Below are 26,451 nucleotides of genomic sequence, written 5' to 3' on the forward strand. Positions count from 1 at the left end.
GCATTGAACTCATTTACAGTCATGACACCCACAACAGACTGGCAACTAATTCCACTCATTCACCACTCTGCAAGTAAAAAACCTAGTTCTAACATCTTTTCTAACCACACTCTTGGCCAGTTTCCATGGATGGCCTCTAGTTCTCCCACCACCAAAGCTGTTCTGAAAAATATCCCTGAATTAATCTTATAGAAACCCTTCAGTAATTTGAATGTCTCAATCATATCACTCCCTTTTCGGCCTATCAACCAATTTCTGCAATCCACAAATCTTCAACCTGTTCTCATAAGGTTCATTCCATAGACCTGCTATCATCTTAGTCACTTGCCTCTTGATCCTCTCTACCACCTCCCCATCAAGAAGAAACCCTGGTGCCCAGATCTGGGCACAGTAGTCAAGATGGGATCTTATCAAGGCTTGATACAGAGGAACAATAACTTGCTTGTCTATGCTCGTCAAGGTATTCTTCAGTAATCAAGTGATTTGATGAGCTGATTTAGCCAATTGTGCAATGTGCCCCTTAAACTTCAACTCCCTATCCACCAACACTCCCAAATCCCTGGCCTCGTCAATCTCCTGGAGTACATTTCCACCAATGTGGTATACTGCTGCTAATCTTTTCACCCCAGAATGCATAACCTTACATTTTGCCACATTAAATTGACATCCATTCTTCTTAGCCCAGTCCTCCAATCTATCCAAATCATCCTGCAAAATTTTGACATCATGTGCATTCACTATTGCTCTACCTAACTTTGCATCATCAGCAAACAAATGAACAGTTCCTCTCAGATCCTTTCCTATATCGTTGATGAACAAATTAAATAGTAGTGGTCCAAGAACAGAACCCTGCGGCACACCACTAGTCACAGGCCGTCTTATGGACTCTACTACTGAATAAACTACTCTCGGATATCTCTCCATCAACCACTCTCCTATCCATCTCACCAACCCTATATCCATCCCCATGTGCTGCAGTTTACTGATTAGAATTCCATATGGTATCCTGTCAAAGGCCTTAGCAAGGTCCAGCAGTATCACTGTAAACCCATTACCCTTATCCAGTTCAGCCGTCACTATGTTATAAAATGTGAGCAAGTTACTGAGGTATGATCTACCCTTCACAAAACTATCCCCCATATAGTATCCTGTTATCATCTATCCATTCCTGCATTTTTCTCTTGACTACTTTCCCAAAAAACCTGATGACTCCTGAAATGCTGATCGGTCGGTAATTTGCAACAGCAGTCTTGGAACCTCTTTTATGCAGTGGTACTATTTTCCCCTCTTTCCACCCATCCCCTCGGGACTAACCCAGACCCATGACTCAAACAAAATGGTCAAGGGCACTGACAATTCTTTTGCCGTTTCACATAAGACCCGAGCTGGTATACCATCCAATCCCACAGATGTATTCTTATTATGGTTTTGTAATATACTATTCACCTCAATTCCCGTATAAGCTATTGGTTCCTTCATTCATGCAATATTACCACCTGGATGATATACTTTTGCAAGGTGCTCGCTGAATAATTCCACTATATCAATTAATTCAGTCATCTCCCTACCATTGGCATTCCTTAAAATCATTCTGCCATACGCATTTTGAAAAAACTGTTTGGGATTCTCTTTAGCTTGCATGGCTAATTTCACAATCTGCTGTTGCTTTTCTTACCACACTAATTACCCTTCTGCCCTGTGCTTTATACTGTTCATGTGCCTGCAGGTCACCTTTCTCCTTAATCAATCATTGGCCTAACAATGAAAAAACAAATTTATAATTTCAAAATTATTTATATTTTTTAACATAATCTCCCTTTTACATTTATTCCAGTGATGCTCCAGCACCATTATACTGTCGAGCACTAGATGAGTACCAGATGAGATGGCATGAGTACCAGACTCTATATCAGAACCTGACATAGAGTGTCTGGCACTCATGCCCAGATGCTGAATGATAAAACTGATTCAATAACATCAAAAAAGCAGATGGTGCCTTCGTGAGCTCCCCTGTTAAGCGTCGTCAGCAGTGGAAAGAATTATTCCAGCAGCTTTATAACCACAACCCACCCCAATGGCCACTACCTGAAACACCACCCACTGACCTACAGAGAATCCATTCTTCATCGGTGAACCAATGGTTGATGAAGTGAAGAGTGCAATAAGATCACTGAAGAATCGAAAGGTGCTAGAGTGGATCAAGTCATTGCCAAAGCAATGAAAGCAGAAGGAGATGTCCTGCTACAGTGGTTCCATGTCCTTCCGACACACATTTGGTGATTGGAATCACCCCAGCAATGTAAGAAAAAAAGCAATCACCATACTGATCCAGAAGAAAGGTGATAGCCAGGAATGCCAGAACTACTGCAGCATCATCCCTCTTTAAATCATTGGCAAGGTATTCAATGGAGGTCATACCTGTAAAAGTACTGTGAACAGATCAGCCATGAGGAACAAGGTTTCAGGTGACATCGAGCCTGCACTGATCAATTATTGATCATTTGCCAACTGATAGAGGAAAGAATCAAATGTGGGAAGCAAACTGTTTGTCTTTATCGACTTCAAGTCCACATTTGACTGTGTTCATTTGACCTTGTGGAAGACAACAGAAAATGAGCATATGCCACTGAAGATCATCCAATTCCTCAAACCATTGTATCAGCAGTATACGGTTTCAAAATGAGCTATCCAATGAGCTTTTCCTGTCTGGACTAGAGTCCGTCAGGGAGATGTCATTTCTCCCCTGCTTTTCAACATTGTGATTGATGCCATTATGAGAGAAGTTTCAAGGGCAGACGAGTTCAGTATGGTGCAAACAACTTCCTGACTGACTTGATGTTTGTGGATGACAGTGCTATATTTGCCGACACAAATGCAGAGGTTACAGACATCCATTACCACACTATCCTTATCGCCCAACCATATGGTCTGAGAATCAATGTGGACAAGACCAAAGTTGTGACCACAGATGGATCACAGGCTGATGCTCATCTTAATGGTTTCCAAATTGAGCAGTTCCATAAATTTAAATATCTGGGGTCACTTGTGCAGGAGAAGAAAGTGGCATCCACTACTGAAGTCCACAGGAGGATTGGTCTGGCAACAAAAGTTTTCGCCTCACTCAAATGATGCCTCCGGAAGAAAGCCAACATCTCCACCAAGACCAAAATCACCTCTTCTGGTCACTGATCAATGCCAATCCTCTGATTGGCATTGATCAATGCCAATCCAAATGCAATGCTTGCGACAGATCCTGGGCATCTTGCTTCTTGATCGCCACTGTAATGAGACTATTCTGGCAAAGTGTGACAACCAACCTGCTGTTGAAGAATAAATACAAAAACACAGACTGTGGTGGTTTGAACACCAATTGGCTGCCTAACAAGTTGCTCTGGCATGAATGACATGCCCACTGGAGAGTTTAGTGAGCAGCACTTAGGAAAATGTGGCTTAGACGGGTCAAGGATGACCAGTAGCTGACTACTGATCACCAAGAATGGAAGTGTGCTGCGAATGATATATGGAATCCAGCAGCACCTACAGCGTATCGGTTGAGAGGTCAACCTGCTTATCAATCACCAATTAAGGACTAAAGAAAGAATTAGAAGAAATTATTATTGTGACTAGAAGATAAAGAAGTTTTTATCCCTCTTTACACGGCTTTGATACAAGTCACATCAGGATTTCTGTGTACAGATTTAGCCCAGCTTGATTTCTTGATGATGAGAAAGTGGAGGAGAAGATCCAATCAAAGGTGAATAAGATGGTGAGTGGTTTGTTGAATAATCCCAATAAGGATAGACTGAATGTCTATTAAAAACTATAGCAGAAAAGAGAGGATATGATAGAAACACATATGCCATTAAAGAAGTTTAAAAGAATAAGATGCAGAGTAAATTTTTCGATATGTGAAAAGAGGGAAAGAACAAGGGATTATACATGGCAGTTGTGCATGCGTGCAGTTAGCAAGGGCATGAGAACTTGATTTTTTTTGTATGGAGAGTGGTAAATGAGTGGAATGGATTGCCAGAAGTGACTGAATACTCTGTCAATGAATGGGCTTGAGGGATAAGCATTCTGTGAATAATGGTTAATGTGGGATCCCTCACATGTCTTTAGAATCTGTGGAGATGTCTAGATAATATTGTATACAGAAAGTTAATAAGTTTTTAAATTACTAAAATTACCTGCACAGGGTAGAGTGTATCCATAGATATCATCATAAATAAATTGCCTTTCATTCAGACGAGCAATACAGTAATTTTGAAAGCAATCCAAACATATCACATGTTGATTTTCACATGAAAATACTAAAATCACTGGGCTAAAAGAAAAAAAAATAATAATAATAATAATCACTAAAAACAAATGTTGCTGAATTAGTTATTCATCATGATAACAATAAAAAAGGACAGGATTTATTTTTAGTTTGCACTGCCCAATAATTCAGAAGTAGTATACATTACTACACATTAAACATTTTTCAAATACTCTCCTCTTTAAGTAGAGTCACCATAACTCAGTAATAAGAATATTGTTTGGGTGGAAAGAAGTGGATTTGAACAGGTAAAAGTCAAGAAGAATCTTATTTGTAATGGTTTTCAATTAAGCTGAGATAGATTGTCTCATACAGAGATGGTAGTGATTTTTTTTGTTCAGAATTGAGGTTTGTTTATTCATGCAAAGAGGCAAAGCTTGAGAATACACACACAATTTACAGACAAAATATTCAATACACATAAAACTAGTACATTAATCTACTAAATTAAGGTTACAGAAACAAAGAATACTTGGCAAATTAAAATCCCTCCCCAGAAGGGAGAGGGGAGCACCTTCAAATAGTCAAGCTACTTTTAAGTTAATCTTGTAGGAGCAATGTTTGCTTTTAGTGAGAATTACTATTATCATTAATACATGTTATTAAAATTATTTTATAAAATAATCTTATTTTATTACAGTAAATTATCTCACGATTCATATTCTTAATACGATAATTCCCAGCATTTTTACAGGTATTTAAGAATTTAAAGTACACAAAGGAAGTCTATACATTTGAAGTACTACAGGACATTAGTACCATGGGTAGGCTGAGGGTTTTTTAATTTATTTTTATGATAAATTTTTATTATTTTTTTAACATAATTATGAAACCACTGCTCCAGGGATCAAATTTGAAACTTTTCAAGTCACTTTAGGCCTCCAATAAGCAAGGATGTGTTCTCACACTAGATGATGTAATTTATCTCCCACCTAGACATTCAGGAATATCCATGCCTATAGTGTGATTTTGCACTCACAGTCTGTGGAGAGTGAATACGCTAATAACTTGGCCAACCAGGAAAGGTGAATGCCAATTAGAAATATAATCTTATCAATCATGTTGGAGGCTTAATGGAGTAAAACAGCACTGGGAAAGGATTAAAACCAATATTTAATTTCAGTCACAGAGACATCTTCAGGGAGCACAATATAAAACTGTAACACACACACATTAAACTACATATATTCCTACCATACCTAATTGAATCACCTCATCAACATTATTTGTTCATTGGATTAGCCTCTCTCTATAATTTTTAACTGAACTATTAAATGTATATAGTAGCTGTTTATACTTTGCGAACAAACTCTTTCCCTCTCGTCGTAATTTATTTTTTATTTATTTATTTTTTTAAAATTATTATTATTATTCCTGACACCTCCAAGGAGTCCGAAGACTCATCGTGGGAGGACACCTACAACTGTCTCAACCACTACACCGAACCTCTACTACGAATCATCTCCATCAACCACCCACCTCCACCACTACCAGAACTAGTATTTTTTGTCTGTAAATTGCGTGTATTCTGAAGGGCCGATTTGTATGTGGGATGAAAAACCCGCGCTTCCTGGAGAAAAAACCCTGCTACCTCCGTATGAGATCGGCTAACTGACCTTCGATTGAAATCGTCAAGATAAAGATTCCTCCCGTCGCGACAAGAATCGAACTTAGGCCTATTCCAATCGAAGGGTTCAATGTACAGTCGTTCTTCCAATTGCACTACGGAGGCGCTTTTGAAATCATCAATACATTTATTCATGTCTAGACTTTATAGGATCACATGCTATTGGCTCTACCCAGAAACTTATAGGACACATATGTCATAAATGTTAATTATTAATAATACATTTGCCATTAACGAAAGTATTTCTACTCACACTTATTCTTTGCTTTACATTTCCCATTCTCACATGACTTATTAATGATGGTTCACATATTTACACCTTTGAGTAATTCAAATATACCATTCTCCTTCATTATTCTTTTCTAATATCTTAAACACATTATTCCCCCACTCTACACAGAACTGGTTACAATTAATTGATAAATTAAAGAATTCAGAGTTATCCTACAATTAATTGCATTGGACCAATTAAGATGAGCACTGATGTGCTATGTACTCTTAAAACTTTCATACATCAACAAAAATGCAGTCAAATTTATGTGAAGTTTGTAGCGTGGGATGCATAAGCCACACAACAACTGAAATGGGCATGCAACACCACTGATACACACACACACACACACGATCTCTACACTGCCTTCAAATCTCATTTGAAACTGGCTATCACTATCCATTCCACTAAAGACAATCTCGTTCCTCTCTCAATTCCTAGCATGTATAGAGTGCCGGGTTCCTGCAAGCTGACCCATGATGGACAGACTGGAAGATCAGCCACCATCTACATTTTCATATACCAGAACATAAAAAATACATCAGCAGTTATGACTATGGTCAGTTAGGTGTAGAAGACTATGATTCAGATACTGCACACAGAATCAAAAAACCTGCTCCATCACAGAAAATTTAAAAATAAAGAATTTTTTAATTATTTTCTTAGAATCCGTAAATGTCCTCAAAAACAAGCCTAATCTGAATAAATATAGATGCATTAAATTTCCCAAAATATGGGAAACATTAATTCTAAGAGATACCACATTACAGCTGAGACCTCCAGCTGGTGCCCATAGAGAGCACTCTACCTAGTTAGGATTCTAGTCTTTTGTCTACTAAGTTTCACTTAGTTTTGTGTGTATGTATGTGTGTGCATGATTACAATTGCACTCTCTGAAGATGTCACTGTAACAGATGAAATATTGGAAGAAATAAACATTGCTTTTAATCCTTTCCAAGTACTGTTCACTCCATTAAGTCTCCAACATGAGTTCCACCTAGCATTTAATCCTTAACATGTGAATCTTATCAAGTTTATATAGATAAACTTTAACCCTATATTTTCATTAATATACAATACTTTTTTTTTTTCAGTCACTTTGAATGCTGGAAAATTTTCAAATCATCCAGACAGACCGTGCTGTCCAGTTTGTGCACCCATGATTTATAACAGACACTTATATTTAATGATTTATATTTCAATATATATCATGCATATTATATATTCAATATTTCATAATGCACAGCACCCTTTCTTTCAGACATGCATTTTGCTGAAGTTATATGTTTTCCATATACAAGCAGTAAAATCATGTAACACCATATTATTAAAATACTCTGAACCAGAGAATGAACGACAGTATTGCACAGCTAGAATGGAGATTTAGCCAACTAAAGTATTTCATACTGCCATCATCATACTTTCAGGGATTTAGGTTGGCCTGTTCTAGCCTCATTCCATCTGTTCCTTGGCCATCCTTGACTTCTATGTCCTTCAGGTGAGTTCGAGCAAAGTATCTTTCTGGATAGTCTGGATTTCAAATTATCAATTTGAGACTATCCAGAATATTCAATTCATTTCTTTGTATATTTTATCTAATATTGGGTACTTTTAGTTCTTTATGTATCTGAGTGCTGCTTTGTTTTTGTCCTGGAGAAACATAGATTGCTGTCCTTTAGAAACTGGAGAAATGAAATTCCTATATTCTTTTTTCTTCTGCAGCTTTATGGTCCATATTTCACTTCTGTACATTAGAGAAGGTCTTGCAGAACTTTGAAGCAGTTAATCTGTTCTAAAATTTTATTTTCAATCATGATTTTACTTCTGATTGGAGACAGTCCTTTTTGTTAGCAACTGTGTTTGAGAAAATATTGAACTCTGGAGTTTATCTTAACATTGCCATGATTATTGGTCATCTCCAAACAGGTATTAGTTCCAAAATCTAGTTTAAATGTTAGTTTTATATTTTTTGTCCATTTCTTTATTATTTCATCTATATAGATATTCAATAAGAACACTGACAGCAATTACATCAGTCATACTTGACAGATGCCTCTCTTTACTGATTTCCATCTTTAATTTTGTCATTAAGTCTTACAGCTATTTGATTGCTTTGATATAAGTTAGGTACTGGTACAGCAGCTGATTTATGTTTAACTTCTTGAGTATGGTTCATAGTTTGTTTTTTAAGACTTTGTCAAAGTCTTTCTGGCAATCTACAGATAATGTGTGTTTTTATGTTAGATACACAATACTTTTTCATTATGGTTTTTAATCTAAATTATTTTGTGTGCTATTAGATCCAAAAGGAAATGGTGCATATTAAACAAGATTACTGCCGTTTTGGTCAGAGAATTAGGGTCAACAGGAAAGCTCAGCTATTAGAACAAACTCAAACTCAACATTAGCAGAATTCATGACAGGCACCATTTATATAAGAAGGACCAAAATGGAAAAGAAGTGGAACTGGCAGAAGAATTAGAGAAGTGCCACATCACCATAATTGGTTGATGTTGTTGTGTCCCCATTTTCTCTTTACACTGACATTTACATTTAGAACTCGGGAAAATTGTACAAAAGTCACGTGGTACCTCCAAGTATAAGGGTAGTCCCTGGATAGAAGTAACACTGCATGGAAACTTCTTTGGAATTACATCTCCTATAACTTCAGGAATATTTATTTTATACTGCACCACCTAAGGTAATTATATTAAGTTGGGACGTCTTAATCAGGAGATAACTCCAGAGATCTACAATAACGACTCTATGGACTGCAATTGTGGCCGTAGAGTCGTTCTAACCCTCTACGGCCATAATTAAAACCTTCTAACCCATTTGTTTCCCACTTAGGTTTGTATGCTAATCTTTTTGCAGGCAGTGCATCGGATTCTATCATGCAGAAAAAACAAATTCTCAAAATTTAACATGGATTTTAATTGACAAACAAATATAATTTACACCTCATATAAAATTCATACTAAGCACTAATCATTCATTATACAAGAACATCATTATTAGTTAAATCTTAGCACATAGGCCTACTCGTGTGGCAAGTTTCTACAGTCTGCACATAGACAAATTTTCCTTCTTTGAGAAACAATTACTCCCCAAATTCAATACTCACTTTCTTCCATTATTTCAGTGATACAATCATTCACTCAACATTAATAACACATCAAGATATATCAACTCACACTCTCTCTCTCTTACACCTTATGCAATGCCTTAGCCAGTTAATTAATTCATTTACTAAGTTCACCGTAGGACATACAAAGCATTCCTTTTCTTAGCGTGCTACTGTCCTAACATGAAACTTTCCCGTTATCAGAAACACATGTCCCCCAATGTCTCTGGACCCTTCCTATAACAAGTTAGAAACCCATACACATAAAAGAATAAAAAAATTGTAACGATACCGTTCACCAAGGCTTTCACACAGTATAGTTCGCCCACCGATCAGAGATCCTTCGACACTTCTGCGCATGTCAATAAAAGGAGAATCCATTCCGATAATAGGGTAATTAATCTGTATTGTGGGATGAGTTGTTTATTATTACAGGTTGGAAAATTAACTTCTCTTTTATGATTATTATAGTTAACTATGTTGCTTGTATAACAGTTGGAAAATTTTACCTATAAAGCACATGATTTTACGTATTGGAGACAATTTGTACATCCTTCATTTCTTTCTCCCCTTCAGCATGAATCGACTATTATTGGAAAAACGCCAAGCAGAGACCTACAAATGGTGGGCGAACTATATATTGTAGTTCCAGCTGAAACAAGTGTCCTACTGCTCAGGCTGGTCGGCCTGAGCAGTAGGACAGTATTCCTTCGATCCATGCGAACTGCTTGCACCACTCTGGTATGGCTGACCCCTTTCTACTGTATGCAGACCAGGCAGGAAGTTGACTCTTCCTTCATATAATCAGGAGAACGAATCTTTGTTTCAGTCTTTCATCCAACAATTGCCAGCCTTTGTCTGCTGGATATAGGCATACGCTCATCTCTGGTGATCCCTCTTAGGACTTTTGCCGGCCGAGGCTGCTGCTGCTTCTGCCCGGTGAAAGCAAGACCTCCTACCACCGCTCCACTAACTGCACGAACACTGATGAAAAAAATTCGAGAGAGCTTTGGGGGGGGTCACTAATCCTTTTATATCCATCCCCCTATCGGTAAATCACTGCTACCTCCGTAACTTGTTCAACGAATTAGAGTACATCACTCACGTGGCCCTCGCTCAATAGCGTATGCTAAATTTTCTTCACTGCTATCCCACGTGGCCTGTGCACGTGTCCGATTGGGGATTTGACCCCTCCTTCATTTGGCGTTTATGTGACCTTCAACCCTTTGTTTGCATTGAAAATTGCAAGTCATGGTGCTAACATGTAAATTTCAATACTGATCAAATTTCAATACTACATAATACATTTTATAGATTTTTTGTTTCCTTTTTTTTTTCTACCCTACTGGCTTTGCATAAGTTATTCTTTTATCACTTATACAAAATTTTTTTTTTATAAATAGACAAACTTTGAATTATTCTATATTACTGACCATTGCATAAATAACTTCCCTTTGCTTCCTTTATTTGTAAAGTAGAAGTACACACTCAGAAGCAAGCATTTTGCTAAGGAAATTTCCTCCCCATCTTTTTTCACCCCCCCCCCTTTTTTTTTCTTTCTTGTTAAACTGTGATACATTCAGAATTTTTAGGAATTCTGTTCAATCAAAATTTAACAATGTGGTACTTCTCTAATTACAAAATCAGAAGACAAAAATCATAAGATTATTCTAAATAACTATAAGTCGTTATATTCAAGCAATAACAAACAGGAAATGAAAGAAATAGTAATCCTTTCTTTCCTTAGTAATCAACACTAATCATTCACTATTGTCTTGCACATAAAGAGCTTTTAGCAGTTTTGGTATGTCTACCTCTTCAAATACAGAAGAAATAACTTGTATTCGTATTCCTTATGCACAAGGCATTAGTGAATGCACAGCAAGTTTTAATTGAACAAAAATATTTTTGTTGCCTTTCGCCCAATCAGAAAAATCTCCACCATTCTCACTTCTCCAAAGGACAAGCTTCCACATCTCAATCATCCAGGTGTCTACCAGATTCCTTGTTCTTGTGGGTTATCTTATTTTGGACAAACAGGAAGATCTGCTTTTATTCGGCTAGAAGAACATGTCTTATATTGAATATCTTGAACCTGAACAGTCTGGACTTGCAGAGCATGCCATCAACACTAGACTTAGAGTTAATTGGAACAAGACAAGAGTCCTTCACAAAAGTCAGTTCCTCATGGAACAGTTTCATAAAGAAACATGTGAAACTTTACTTCACTCTCCTAACTTAAACAGATCCGATGGTCTACGTCTATCCCTTTTGTGGTCCATGTTAGCTAATCTTTCCTAAACTTTTTATTTCTTTATTTTATTTTTAAACTTTTATTTATTTATTTTTAATTGTGTGTGTGTGTGTGTGTGTGTGTGTGTGTGTGTGTGTTTGAATTCGTTTATTCGGTGAAAATGATATGGAAATTAATAAGGTTTGAATGACTAAACACCGAGAATAATAAAGAATGGGATTTAATAGGAACACTACTAGTTTCATTGATAAACAACTTCTTCAGGTGTCTAACTACAAAGAATTATATACAGTACACAAAAATCTACAGAAACATTACATAATAACAACAACAGATCTAGTATAAAATGTGGTATAGTTTAAACTGGATTACGTGCTACAGTTCCAGCTGTATGTAACTGCATGCGAGAGATATCGCGAGAGTGCCAGTACTGAACAGTAGAAATGTGCGTATCAGATAAATTGTAGCTGAGGCTATTATTCAGGTGGGTTGAATCAAGTGAAATTTCTTTAGATTCAAGACTGCATCTCTCAAGTTCATTATAACACTCATGTATGTTTGAAGTTTGAGACCAGTCTATAAGATGTTGGTGGCCTTCGTCAGAGTTTATAGAGAATAGGATATGGCTGGAGAGAGTGCTAGCTCGGGTTCTGTTGTAGGAAATATCTCTTTGATGTTCCTCAACAAGGAAAAGGATAGATTTATCCATCTGACCGTAGTAAGGCTTTCCACAATTACAGATAATCTTGTAAACTCCTGGGTACGGAAGGAATATATATATATATATATATTTTTTTTTATGAAAAAAATTGAATGACTAGAACCGAGATTTAATTAAAAAGGTTTTAATATAAACACACTACTAGTTTCGGCCTGTAACAGCCTTCTTCAGGTGACATTATAAAAGAAAAAACACTAAACATTGAGGGTTAAAAGACTATGAACAACATAGACAGGCTTTATACATAATTAGCATTAAAACGTTGTAGTTGTATTTGAAGCTGTTCTTTCATTTGTTGCATTGTTGGGAGAGTGCGTGCTTGCTGCATCACGTGAACGCCAATACATGATTACAGCTGAATGACTATCTGGGAGGTTGTAGCTTAAGTTGTTATTTAGATGAACAGGATTGAAGATGATTTCTCTCGATTCCACAATTTTTCTCTCTATTTCGTCACTGCAACGGAAGATGTTTGTAGATTTTTCCCAGCAGACTTTGTGACTTTGGTTATTATCATTAGGATTAGCTGAGAAGAGGATATGACTTGATAATGCACTTGCTCGCTGTCTCTTGTAAGTAATGTCTCTCATGTGTTCTTCCATACGCATTTCGACAGATTTGTCTGTCTGCCCGAAATAAGGAATATCGCAGTCACATAATATTTTATATACGCCATGGTATTTGAGTTGATGATGACAAGGTTTTGGGTGGCTAATTAAGGAACGGATCTTTGGAAGTGGAGTGAACAAGGTTCTGATATTGTATTTTTTTAGAACTTTTGCTAATTTATGTGAAACAGTACTTATGTAAGGAATAGATATATTGCTTTTGAATCTATTTGTTTCTTCTGAGTGATGTCTGGGAGGATTAAGAAGGAATTTGTTAATGATTTTCTTGGAATATCCATTAACTTCGAAAGAAGTTTTCAGATGGTTTATTTCTGTAAGAATTTCATTTGGATCATCAAGAAGAGAACGGGCTCTATGTCCCAAGGTGGAAATTATTCCAAGCTTATGAGGAGAGGAATGATGGGATTGACTGTGCAGATATCTGTTGGTATGCGTGGGTTTTCTATATATCGATATTTTTAGTTTACCAGCAGAAGAGCGAGTCAGTTTGACATCAAGAAAAGGCAAGGAATTATCCGTTTCAAGCTCAGCAGTAAACTTAATACTTTGATGTCGGCTATTGAGATGTTCGAGGAAAACCATAAGGGATTCATGTCCATGGCTCCAAACAATGAAGACATCATCCACATAACGTTTCCAAACTTTAGGTGTTAAAATAAAGGAAGAGATAGCCTTGGTTTCAAAATCTTCTAAGTAAATATTTGCAAGAACAGGAGATAAAGGATTACCCATAGCCAATCCATGATTTTGTTTGTATATATTATCTTGAAATTTGAAGTAACCGGAGCTGATGCAATGTGTAAGCAAGGCTAACATTTTTTTGGATAACTTGTCCTTGAGTAATGTTAGGACTTCATCTGTTGGGACATTAGTGAACAAAGAAGTTATGTCCAAGCTAGCCATGATGTCATTTTCATCAACTGTAATATCCTTGATGTATGTAACAAATTCTGTAGTGTTCTTGATAAAGGAAGGTGATTTCCCTGAAAAACTTTTGAGGTATTTGGCAAGGTATTTTGAAAGATTGTATGTAGGAGAATCAATACCTTCTACAATTGGGCGTAATGGGGTGTTCTCTTTATGGATTTTAGGAACACCATATATGCGAGGAATTAACGGATGGAGAGAGCGTAGAGATAAACAGACGTTTCGGGATAATTCAGTTGTTGTTTTTAATAAGTTGTTTGTACGATTTTGAAGTTCACGAGTTGGATCTCTCTCAAGTATTGAGTAGGTATCATTATGTAGTAATTCGATCATTTTATTCTTGTAATCTTCGGAGTTCAGGATGACTGTTGCATTTCCTTTATCTGCAGGGAGGATGATTATATCTCTGTTGTTTTTTAAACTTTTAATAGCTTTGCGTTCAGTTGAAGTAATGTTGTCTGCAGGTGGTTTTGCGTTATTGATAATAAAGATTGATTCAATACGTAGAAGGTTTGCATCTTGTGGAGGGAGAGAAGAAGCAGCTTTTTCTATTTTTGTAAGTAGTGTCTCCTTTGGTATTAATTTTGGGGAAGGAATGAAGTTTAGACCTTTACTAAGGATGCTTTGTTCTACATCTGAAAGTATATAGGAGGATTTGTTGATAACGACTTTGTCAATATTGATGTGTGGTTTTGAGTTCCTATTATTTTGTAATCTCTTTAACGTTTCAAATTTTCTTATAAGATTTACTTTGTAATTATATTGTATTCTGGCTGCTTGAGATTCACAGTATTGTTATTATATTCACAATAATTTTAATTTAATTCACAATAAATTTAATTATCTTTTTTAGTTATCTTATATTAGCTACTTAGGTGACACATTTTGGAATTGTTAGTTATTGTTCTATCAGCTTTATACTGAAGGTACCTGTGACACTCAGGGCAAAAATTATAATAAAAAATAATATTTTATGAGAGTTAATTCCAGTATAATTATTTAAATATGCCTACTCACGGTACTTCCTTATTGAAACACGGTCATTACTAATACCATGTTCCAACACAAATCCCAGAATACATCCCCAACTCAACAGAGTTCAAAATTGTTACTATTACTGTAGTTCCACTTCTTTTCCATCATCAATGGGAAAGAAAAACGGAACTAGCAAAAGAACTGGATAAGTACCAGATCAATATAACAGGCATGACTGAAACAAAGAAGACAAACACAAGTGAGATCTTACTAAGCGGCAAATACAAAATGTTATATTCAGGCAAATAGCAGTCAGGGAAAACAGGGAGTAGCCATAGTATTCAACACTAAATATGAAGATAACCTTCTTGAATGGCAGGCAATATCAAGTAGAGTGATGTGGGCAAATATCAAAATGGGAACTGGACAATGAGACTTATTCATGCTTAGTTCCACAGAATTTTTACCAAGGAAGAAATGGAGGAATTTTTTTCCAAACAGCAGAGTAGGAAATGATTACCAGACATATAGAAATTCTTCTTCTTCTTCCTCTTGTGCCTTATTACATATATTTGAGGTGGGCCTTCTTACATGATGCAATACAACCTTACATGCATGATCGCAACCAACTTGTTGCAGAAACTGACGTTGGGGGGGAAATGTATTTTTGGTCGGTAGAAATGTGTGATCATGAAACTGGCTAACTTGCCTTAGTTGAAAGAGACCAGATAAAGGTTCCTCACATCATGGACGGGAATCGAACCTAGGTCTTTCCAACCAAAAGGCTTCATCTATACTGACTGAGCTACAGAGGCTCTACCATTATCACACACAGAAATGTTTGGGGAAAATTTGCAGAAAAGTGCAAAGCTAATAATAATGGTAAATACCTGTGGAATTTCTGTTCAGGATATGGATTAGTCATTACTAACACCATGTTTTAACATAAAAATGAGCACAAATTCAGATGGAGAAAAGATGCAAGAAATAAGAAAAGTTTCATTGACTATGTTATAGGTGATAGTGATGTTTTCCTGCTGGTTCAGAACACAAGAGTATACAGAGGATTTGAAACAGGAAGTGATCACTATTTAGGTTTGAGCAGGATAAAATTGAATTTCATATTGAAAAGAAGAGTGTGTAAGAAAGTTTTAATATAAATCAATGGTGATTACCTTTCAGAGGTGAACTGTAGAATGAAATACACAAACATCACTGAAGAAAACTGAAAGAGTTTGAAAACAAGAACTAAACCTTCGAGATTTAATGGCAATACTGAAGAAAACATTGACTGATTCAGCCAGAGGTGAGGTTATCTGTAAGGATAGAAAAATCAGAACTCCATAGTGGACTCAGGAAGTGAAAGAAAAGAAGCATATTGAAAGTCTCTGGCAAGTTAGTCAGCTTAGATAATACAGAGAAAAATGTAAAAAAAAAGAGTAGAAGGTGAGAGGGGAAGAACCAGAGATCATTCCTGAAAGTTATGTAAAAGTGGTGAAGAAGGGTGTGAGGAGTGGATTTCTTACATGGAAAATTGTCAATGAATGGAGAATTGCCACTGACAATTCTCCATGGAAAATACCAGAATTGAAAAAACATTGAAAATACCAGAATGTGTTGTTAATGCAAGGAGTGTTAAGAACTTTAAGATTCTATATGATAAATATGTTGTCAGCTGAATGAACCTCCCACAATGAGTCTGTCGACTCCATGCAGGGTGTAATAATAATAATTACTCTGAAAGATTGCTAAATGAAACAAGCAGTGTCGGCATGATGGTGGAAAACTCCCAACAGGAATGCAGTCAAGAATACATATCTATCATCAAGTAGGAAAAGTCATCAAAAATCTGAAATGTGGAAAAGCTGCTGGAGTAGATGATATTTGGCTAGAAATGCTCAAATATGGATATCCATATTTGAGTATTTGTAAAACTTTTATATATATAAAAGTTTTACAGTGTCTTTATTGCAAAATTCAGAAGGCCTGGTCAGAGGGGTAAATTCCAGATGATTGGACTAGAGCTCTTGTAGTACCCTTCCCTAAAAAGGGAAATAAAACTGAAAGTGAGAATTATAGAAATATTTCCCTACTGAGTGTTCCTGGTAAGATTTACGCAAGTATACTTGAGAAATGGCTGAGAAAACTTGTGGAACAGAAGCTTGGTGAAGAACAATCTGGATTCAGGCAAACAGAGGTTGTCCAGATCATATTTTCACTTTAAGACAAATAGTTGAGAAATCTTGGGAATATAACAAAGATCTGTATTTAAGTTTTGTTGAAAAGGCATACGACAAGGTGTCAAGAGAGAAGCTATTCAAAACACTACAGCTGTATGGTGTCGATGGGACATTATATCAAGCAATACTTAGTCTTTATATGAGTTGTAAGTCAGCAGTTAGCAGTGAAAGAAACACAGAAAGATGGTTTGAGGTAAAATCAGGTGTGCAACAAGGATGCACATTATCTCCACTGTTATTCATTATCTATATGGATCACATTATGAAGGAAAGTGGTATTAAATCTGATATTAAAATTGCTGATGTTAATCTTAGTTCTTTACTTTATGCAGATGATGTTATACTTCTTAATAAATCCAGTACAAGTCTGCAAGATTCCCTGAATAAATTGAATAACTGTTGTAATAGATATGGTATGAAAGTCAGCAATAACAAGTCAAAGACAATGAAAATATGCAGAAACATTGAAAATATCAACTGCATTGTGAATGGAACCTATAGAACAAGTAAAACATTTCAGCTACTTAGGCACGATTTTTAATGAAGATGGTGAATTAAATATGGAAATAGACAATGGAATCAATAAAGTCGGTATGGTAGGAAGTCAACTGAATAAAATTATATGGAATAAGAGAGAAATTAGTCAAAACACTAAATTAGCTGCATACAAGACAGTGTTCAAACCAATTTTAACTTATGGATCTGAGAACAGGGTTAGAAATAAAACACTTGATCAAAGACTGGAGACCTCTGATATAAGAGTTCTGAGAAAGATTAGTGGAGTGAACAGATGGCATCAATGGCAGTATCACATCAAAAATGAGGAAAGTTAGAGTGATGAGGAAAGAAATTAGAAAAGTGGTGCCATCGTTAGCATTCAGGAATGTATTAGTAGAGCTAATCTCAGGTATGGTCACTTAAACAGAATGGGAGAGGAAAGATTAGCAAAACAAGTGTTCTGTGCCAGGGAAAAAAATCAATCTTTGGCAGGGAAAAAAATCCAGAGGAAAACCAAGATGCAGATAGACTGATATAGTAAAAAAAAGTGCCTTAAAAGACAGAAATATAAGATGAGATAATAATGGAATCTTGACAGATAACAGTCATAATTCGTAATTATCCTATACATCCCTCTGAGGGTACATGTGAGGAATTTGATGATGATGATTATGAACATAAAGATGTACAGCACAAATTCATATGGAGAGAAGACACAAAAAATAACAAAATCTTCACTGATTATTACTGCTAATACTAATATTCTCAAATTAGTTCAGCATGTAATAGGATACAGTGGACATGAAACCAGAATAGATCACAATTTAGTTTTCAGTAAGAAAGTAAATTTCATACTGAAAAGAAAAATAGGTACAAATGTTATGAAAAGAATCTAAGTCAATAGCTTTTAGAGGTGAAATGTAAGTTCAAATATTGGTCAAGAAAATAATGAGTTTGAAAACAGAAATCAAATCAAACAACTTCACTGAATCAATCTTCAGCAAAGACTAATTCAATAAAGTTGCCCACAAGAATAGAAAAAATCAGAACTCCAGTAGATTTAGAAAGTTAGAGAGCGATGAAAGAAAGAAATAGAGGAACGAATATTGTCTAAAGAACTGGAGATGATAAAGGTGAAACAAAAACTGGAAGATAAAGATATACTAGAATAAATTTAGTTTAATCCTTTATCCAAGTGTGTGCAAACAAAGTTTGTGCCTGAAAGTATCTTCAGGACTGGGGTAAAGTGGTACAACACTGGGCGACTCCTTGCAAATGTGGAGCAAGCTACCAACACTCCTATCTCAGTATCTCCTATAATGCAAAACACATCTCCTTGCGGATATGTATAATGTTATGCATTAAGGGAAGGGCCACTACCCAGACTAGTTTTGACCTTTATTGAGGTCTCTTCAGTGGGAGCCGCACCCAAGTGGAGATACTAAGGCAGAAGCATTAGCAAGGTCATCTCCTCCTATAGGAGTTGCCAAATGGTGTGCCACCTTTTTATTAAATTACTCTGGATTTAGAGAAAGATGTTGAAAGTTTATTTTTCACTTGGTCAGAGACTATAATAAATTTAGTTTAATCCTTTATCCAAGTGTGTACAAACAAAGTTTGTGCCTGAAAGTATCTTCAGGACTGGGGTAAAGTGGTACAACACCGGCCGACTCCTTGCAAAGGTGGAGCAAGCTACCAACACTCCTATCTCAGTATCTCCTATAATGCAAAACACATATGGATATGTATAATGTAGGCTAGGAGTGTTGGTAGCTTGCTCCACCTTTGCAAGGAGTCGGCCGGTGTTGTACCACTTTACCCCAGTCCTGAAGATACTTTCAGGCGCAAACTTTGTTTGCACACACTTGGATAAAGGATTAAACTAAATTAATTATAGTCTCTGACCAAGCGAAAAATAAACTTTCAAAGATATTCTAGATGTCTAAAGTAATCACTTTGAAAGACTACTATATGAAAGAAGAAGTGACAGAAAGGTGCCAGGAAATATTTAAGAGAAATGAATGCAAATAGGTATACATATCAATCCTTGAGACAGGAAAAGTCATCAAAACCTTGAAATAGAATAAATACATCCAAGCTTTACAAACAGTTTTATTTTATAATGGTGGCTGCACTGCATAATTCAGAACGACCAGTTATAAGGATAAATTATGGATGACTAGAGTAGTACTCTCCTAGTAAAGATCTACAAAAAAGAAAATTCAAATTGAATGTGAGATTACACAGGAATTTTCCTACTTAAATGCTCCAGGTAAGATTTATGCAAGCATACCTGAGAAAAGGGGAAAAATTGTACAAGAGAATAAACAAGAAATTATTGGAATGTAATAAAAATCTGAATACAGTTTTGTAAATTTGAAAAGACATGACTAAGAGAAGCTTCAATGCACTATAATTATAAGCATAATGTAAAGGGTATTATATCCACAAAATATAGTTTATATTTAAATTTTAAGTAAGCAGTTAGAATTTAAGGAGGAACACGAAGATGTTTTAATGTAAAATCAATGTGAAAAATCATCATCTATATGGATCAAATTGTGAAGGAAAGTGGCATCAGGCCTGATATCAAAGTATGAAACTGTTGCAACATATCTTGATAAGAAAATCTGCAATAAAAATACAAATACAATAACTGATCAAAAGTATCCAGACACCTACTTGAAACTGTAATCAGACTTTCCCTGTGACACACTTTACAGTAGTGGACCCACTACTGTAAAGTGTGTCCAGTGGGTCCACTCTATGCTTCTATGACAGTCTCTAATGCTGTCAGGGAGACTTTCTACCAAGTGTCGGAACGTCTCTGGAGGAATGGCAGCCCATTCTTCCTGAAGAACTGTAGCCAGAGCAGTTCATGATGTGGGTCATTGGGGGCCTGGAGTGAAGCCGGCATTCTAATTCATCCTAAAAGTGTTCTATGGGATTCAGGTCAGGGCTCTGGGCCTGCTAGTCCATTTCTGGAACGTTATTGTCCACAAACCATTCCCTCACAGACCATGCTTTATGGCAGGTAGCATTGTCATGCTGATACAGACAATAGTCATCACCGAATTGATCTTCTACCATAGACAGTACACAATGGATCAAAATGTCCTTGTCCGCATTTAGATTTCTGTGTAGTGTTATGAGAGGACCAAGTCCATTTCATGAATAACACCCCCACAGTGTAACATCCTCCTCCAAATTTCGCTATTGGCACTACACACACTTGCAGGAATCATTCTCCAGGCATTCACCACACCCAGATCTTCTCATCAGACTGCCACATGGTAAAGCGTGATTCATCACCCCAAATTACGCGTTTCCAGTTGTTTACTGTTCCATGGAACCCCATTCCTCTTAACTCTCAACACACAGTCATGGTGCTGGCTGGACAGTTAGTAGCACTGCAGAACTCCTGGGTGATTGTTTCACTCGATGTCTAGCGATTTCCACGAACCACCTTCTTCAATACTCGAACAATCCCTGTCTGTCATTAAACATGGCCTACGTGACCATGGTTTTGTTGTGGTTGTACCTTCATGTTTCCACTTTCCCATGTCACCAACTGTTGACTTGGGCAACTTGAGGAGGGTTGAAATGTCTGACAGATTTCTTACTGATGTGGCAACCGATAATTAGTCCACGTTCAAAGTCACTGAGCTCCCTTGACCTACCATTCTGCTCGTACTTCTTATCACTGAACAACGCAAAGCTCTGTGCCTCTTTTTATACCAGTAAGTGAGGTTGTAATGACAACTAGATGTCAGTTTACAAATTACAGAGGGTATCCGGGTACTTTGATCAGACAGCGTACTATAAAAATAGGAAGGAAACACTAAACACATCAGTTGCATCTTGAATGAGTATTCTATATAAAAGTACAACATTTCAGCTATTTAGGCACAATCTTTAGTGAAAATGGCATATATGGAAACAGTTCACTGTGGTTCTGTGGTTCACACTCACTCTGTCCGAGGTCTAAAATCAGTAGATTTTTAATAAACCTGATTCAAAATCAAACCCTGATTTTTGTTGCATTGAAAATGTGACAACAAATAGCATTGCCTCCAGGTAACATGCATTAACAGTTGTATAGTTCTGTTATTTGTTTTTTAACAAACTGTTTAGATGTTCACAATACCAACAAATGAACTAATTTTCGTAATTTCTAGTAGTTGGTGCTTTAAACTTTGTTCGCTTTACCCTGAAGATGTTAGTCTGACGACTAATGAAACTTGTCGGGTGCTGTTTTTAGTACTTGTTTAGTTTTAAAAACAGTTTTCTTTAATAAACATGTGGTCACAAAACCGGAATAATCGAACTACTTAGCCATAGAAACCTCTGCAAGAAAACATTCATGTTTATACATGGATGGATGTAATTTCTCATTTTCCCATTGGATCCTGTGGTTGGTGTTTTCAATTGCATGTTGTGCTAGGCCAGATTTGTGAGGTCTGATGAGCTGGATGTGAAGTCATGATGTTCAGAGATACATTTATTGACAGATCTTCCCATTTGTACATAGTAAAACAAGTTGCCTAAACATGATACTTTGTGTATATCAATACTTGCACCATTGATGCTACTTGGCATAAACAAAGTACCATATTAGTATAACTTATCTTACTCTGAAGATTTGGTTTGAAATCCAGTGAAATATAATAAGCTAGTGAATAAACATTTTTTTATAATTTAGTGGGTTTTTTTGGTGCTGTAATACCATTAAAATAAGTTATGAATATTCATAATGTCAACTTTTCATGTAATACTATCATAGCATTCTGTACATCCCTTGAGACACATAACTGAATTTTATCATTACAATGATAACAAATTGAAAAGAAGTTTCTGAAGCACTCTGCATTTATTACTAATAAAAGTTTCTCTTTCTTTCTTTCCTTCCATGATTTATAAAGATAAAAAGGAGAGTTCTCCATGATGAAAATATACTTTACATACTTAAGTAAATAATGTACATTTTCATAATATGCACTAGTCTAAATTGATAGTATTATTTATTTTTTCTATGATAATGCTAATCATTAAAAGTTGGAAACTTATATTTCATTCCCATTTTTAAATTTTAATTGAATTTTGCTTTACTGTCTTCCATTACCAATAGCTGTTGTTACTGCTTTAATATACCCTTTTTACAATTCCGTGAATTTATAATTAGATTAAGATTAAAAGAAATATTAATTCCAAAATGATAAGCACACTATATAACTCATTATAACAAAAATCAGATACACACCTAATCTCTGTACAAGCTAAACATGGCACATCTTTGAAATTGTTTTTAATAAGATAAAGAACCACAGCAGAATCACCTTGAGAAGAAATGTGGGAAGCACATTTAAAGTAAAATTCTGCACTATTTCCATTACATCCATCTGACTGACATGTGCCTGAAATTCTACCAGGCACAAGGACATCATCCCATGAAGATGGGTCCTGAAAAACATAAATTAGTATTAAAAATTAAATAGTGAAGGGAACAAAGTTTCATTTTAACATGTAAATTATATATATTCTCGTTTTTTTATACAATAAAAAATATTAAAAAATACAGAAAGAATTATAATGCATAACATGAGCAGATATGTGAGATATGATTCCAAATAACATTCTGGAAGTGAACCTCAATTGATATATAAATGGAACCAGAAATGGTCACTTATGTTTTAATGTACAAATTTAAAACTTTTTGAATGCTCCTTAAAATTAAAAATACCCAACTAACTTAATAAAAGTAATTCATTGTAAGAATATTTTTCCCCTAGCAATTCAGCTGCTGTACCCAGTTGTTTTTTGATTATTAATCATAACTACAGTAAAGGGTCAGCTACTGGTTCGAAAGCTTTAACTCACCATCAGCAGAATTCAAGATAGGCACCATCAGTGTAAGAAGTATCAAAAAGAAAAAAAAAAAAAAAAAAGAAAGAAAAAAAAAAAGAGATAGAAAAATTGGCAGAAGAATTAGAGAATTGTGTCTTCCAAAAATCTTCCATTCTCTCCTATTTTTGCCTTTTCTATGCCACTGAGTTCCAGTAATCTCTTTAGTCTGCCTCCCAACATATTGTTCATCATCTTATAACTCCCTTTCCAGTCAGAGCAAAGGTTGGTCAATTGGTAGAGCCTCTGCAACTAATGGCTCATGCAAAAAGTTAAGCAAGTCTGAGCACAGTTTGTAGTTGAAAGGAGATCAATCGTTCGATGCTGTTGGCACACTCTCCCTTGAAGAGTCTTTGGACTCCCTGGAGGAGTCGCACAATAATAATCTCTGGGTACCATTCAGATATAATATCTGTCCATTTTTGAGTATTACTTCGTGCAACATGACCTACCCATTGCCACATGGATCTTTTAATGGCTGTCTCTCGCCCTGATCCAAGTTCTACCCCAAGTATTGCACTTTTTTTCTTGAATGATAATACCAAGCAGTGATTTTTCTATTTTTTTCTGAGTAGTCATCAACTTGCCAGTCAAATTTTTAGTCCAAGTCCATGTTTCACTTTAATATTTAACATACATTATATGGGAGACTTCAGCTATGAGGGGACAGAGACTGGAGAGAAGAAAGGGCATGACAAGATGGAAGTGGAATTTATACAGTTGCTAAGGGATAATTACCTGAAACAGCATGTTACAGAAGGGATCAGGGGTTTTGAGAGTGCTGGATCTGGTAACAGCATCAGAAGATATATCCATAACACTGAGTCCAAATGGGGAAAGTGACCATGCATTCTTGTTCTGAGAAGTTGCTAAACATGCAGAATTTTCTGTCAAGAAAAGATTTATGTTGAGCTATAAAACTGGTAATTATATCAAACTTAAAAGGCATCTTGAATGCCTCCTAAATCTGTCAGGAGGCTGTGCTTTTCTAAAAGTCTGTGCCTCTCCAGGAGGCACCCTCATTATATGGCTATGATTCGGTCACATCTTGACTACCATGCACAGATTTGGCCACCTGTTTCTTGGGGATCAGGAGGTGAAAGAGAGGATTCGGAGACGAGTGACTAAGCTGGTGATAGGTCTGTAGAATGTTCCCTATGAGGATAGGTTGAAGGTGTGTGGGTTACAAAGTTTAGTTGATAGGCAGAAAAGAGGGAACATGATAGAAACTTATAAGATATTAAAGAGCTTTTATAAAATTGATGCAAAGGATATTTTTCAATATATGACAAAGAGAGAACTAGGGTTCATCAGTGGAAGTTGTGTAAGAGTGTGGTTAGTAAGGGCGTGGGATTAATTTTGAATAAAGGGGTAGGAATTAGTTGTGGTGTTCCCTGACAGTAAAGTTTAAGGAGAGGTACGATAGGTTTTGTGTGTATAAACATTAGTGTGGGTGTCCCATGATGAGTTTCCAAACTCCATGGAGATACTGTATAATGATAATAATATGTCACGATCATGTTGACTGTGAAAAAAAGAAAAGTGGAAGAGGAGAAGCAGGTCCAGTGTGTTTGCAGTTGCAAAGTAAAGGGATGCTGGACAGCAGCTGCTCTTGTATTAACAGGTGCAACTGAAAGTGAAGGAATGATAGTTGCCAATTCATTGGAGTAGTGACTATGGATGTATCTGTAGAATAGATGCAGTGCTGAAACACTGCATCTGTGAGATGGAGAATGAAGTGAATCTGTAAAAGAGAGATCATCAACGAGCCTAATTGCTCGCCTCTGAACAGCATCAAGGATTGCACCACCCCAAAAATGTGAGCAGTATTCTATGCATGGAAAGATTTGGGATTTGTATATAGTTTGGAGTTGGTTGGGTGTAAAATAGCCTTTTGAACAAAACAGAATTCCTAGTTTCTTGGAAGCTGAGGGGACTATTCACGTGATGTGTTTATGCCAGGAGAGACTGGAGGTAAACAATAGTTCAAGCAGAGAGCAATATCTGATCTTGTTTGGTGATTGATTTGTGTGTTAGTAAGGGTAAGGATATATGAGCTGAGATCTCTTTTACAAGAGAAAAGGCAAGAGTGTTTTAATGGTCATTGAACATGACAAGGTTGTCCCTGCCCTACTGAAGGACAGTATGAAGGTCAATGTTTAAGGCACTGGTTGTAGATGATCTTGTGGCCTGGGATGTCAGAGTACTGCATGGTTTGCAAATGAGTAGAAGGAATGAAAGGTACTGTTGTCAGCAAAGCTGTGGATAGGTGATTGCAAGTAGGTCATTTATGAACAAGAGAAAGAGAATAGGTGATAGGACAGAGCTTTGAGGCACTCCAGTGTTGATGGTGAAGCTCGGAGAGAGAGGAAGTGTGTGTGGGGGGGAGATAGTGAGCCATCTACTGACTCTCAGAGAACTACCAGAGAAAGCTGGCTGCCCAGTTACAGAGGGTGGCAGGAAGACCAAAAAATGGCAATTTGCTAAGCAGGCCATGATGCCACACATGGTCGAAGGCCTTGGAAATGTCAAGGGCTACACAAGAGTCTCTGAACCTTTACATGGCACGTGTCCATTGGTGGGCGGTGTAAGCTATGAGGTCAGCTGTGGATTTTGAATGGTGGAATCCATACAGGTGGTCACTGATCTAAGTGGTGGAGGAGTTGGCTATTGATGACTTTCTTGATTATTTTGGAAAGGACTGAGGTGATGGCAATTGGTCAGTAGTTTGATGGTTATCCTCTATCACCCTTTTTAGGAATAGTTTGGATATGAGATTGCTTCCATGCATTGGGATAAGTACCAGATATGTATAATAGATTGTACAATGATGCAGGACAGATATTAATTTTGACGCATGAGAATAACTGGAGAGATGCCATCAGGACTAGAATTCTGACTTTTTAGTATCCAAGTTTTTAAGTAGTTTCCTGATTTCTTTTTGTCAGAAAACTAAAGGAGGCATA

The 26,451-nt window shown here is 36.4% G+C and overlaps 1 protein-coding gene across 1 annotated transcript in view; it reads right to left on the minus strand.

Annotated features, from left to right (window-relative positions):
* park (E3 ubiquitin-protein ligase parkin) overlaps positions 1 to 26,451 on the minus strand; it is a 137,065-nt gene that overhangs the window by 68,699 nt on the left and 41,915 nt on the right. Inside the window, exons 4-5 of the mRNA XM_090409081.1 lie at positions 22,845 to 23,044; positions 4,188 to 4,324 (exon numbers count right to left, since the gene is read on the minus strand). Of these exons, the coding sequence (XP_090265207.1) occupies positions 4,188 to 4,324; positions 22,845 to 23,044 (337 nt within the window). The remainder of the gene's footprint in view (positions 1 to 4,187; positions 4,325 to 22,844; positions 23,045 to 26,451) is intronic.

Source organism: Typopeltis vanoorti, chromosome 19 (genome assembly GCF_054136105.1).
Source record: "Typopeltis vanoorti isolate ZY-2024b chromosome 19, IOZ_Tvanoo_1.0, whole genome shotgun sequence".
In the NCBI taxonomy this organism is placed as follows: domain Eukaryota; kingdom Metazoa; phylum Arthropoda; class Arachnida; order Uropygi; family Thelyphonidae; genus Typopeltis; species Typopeltis vanoorti.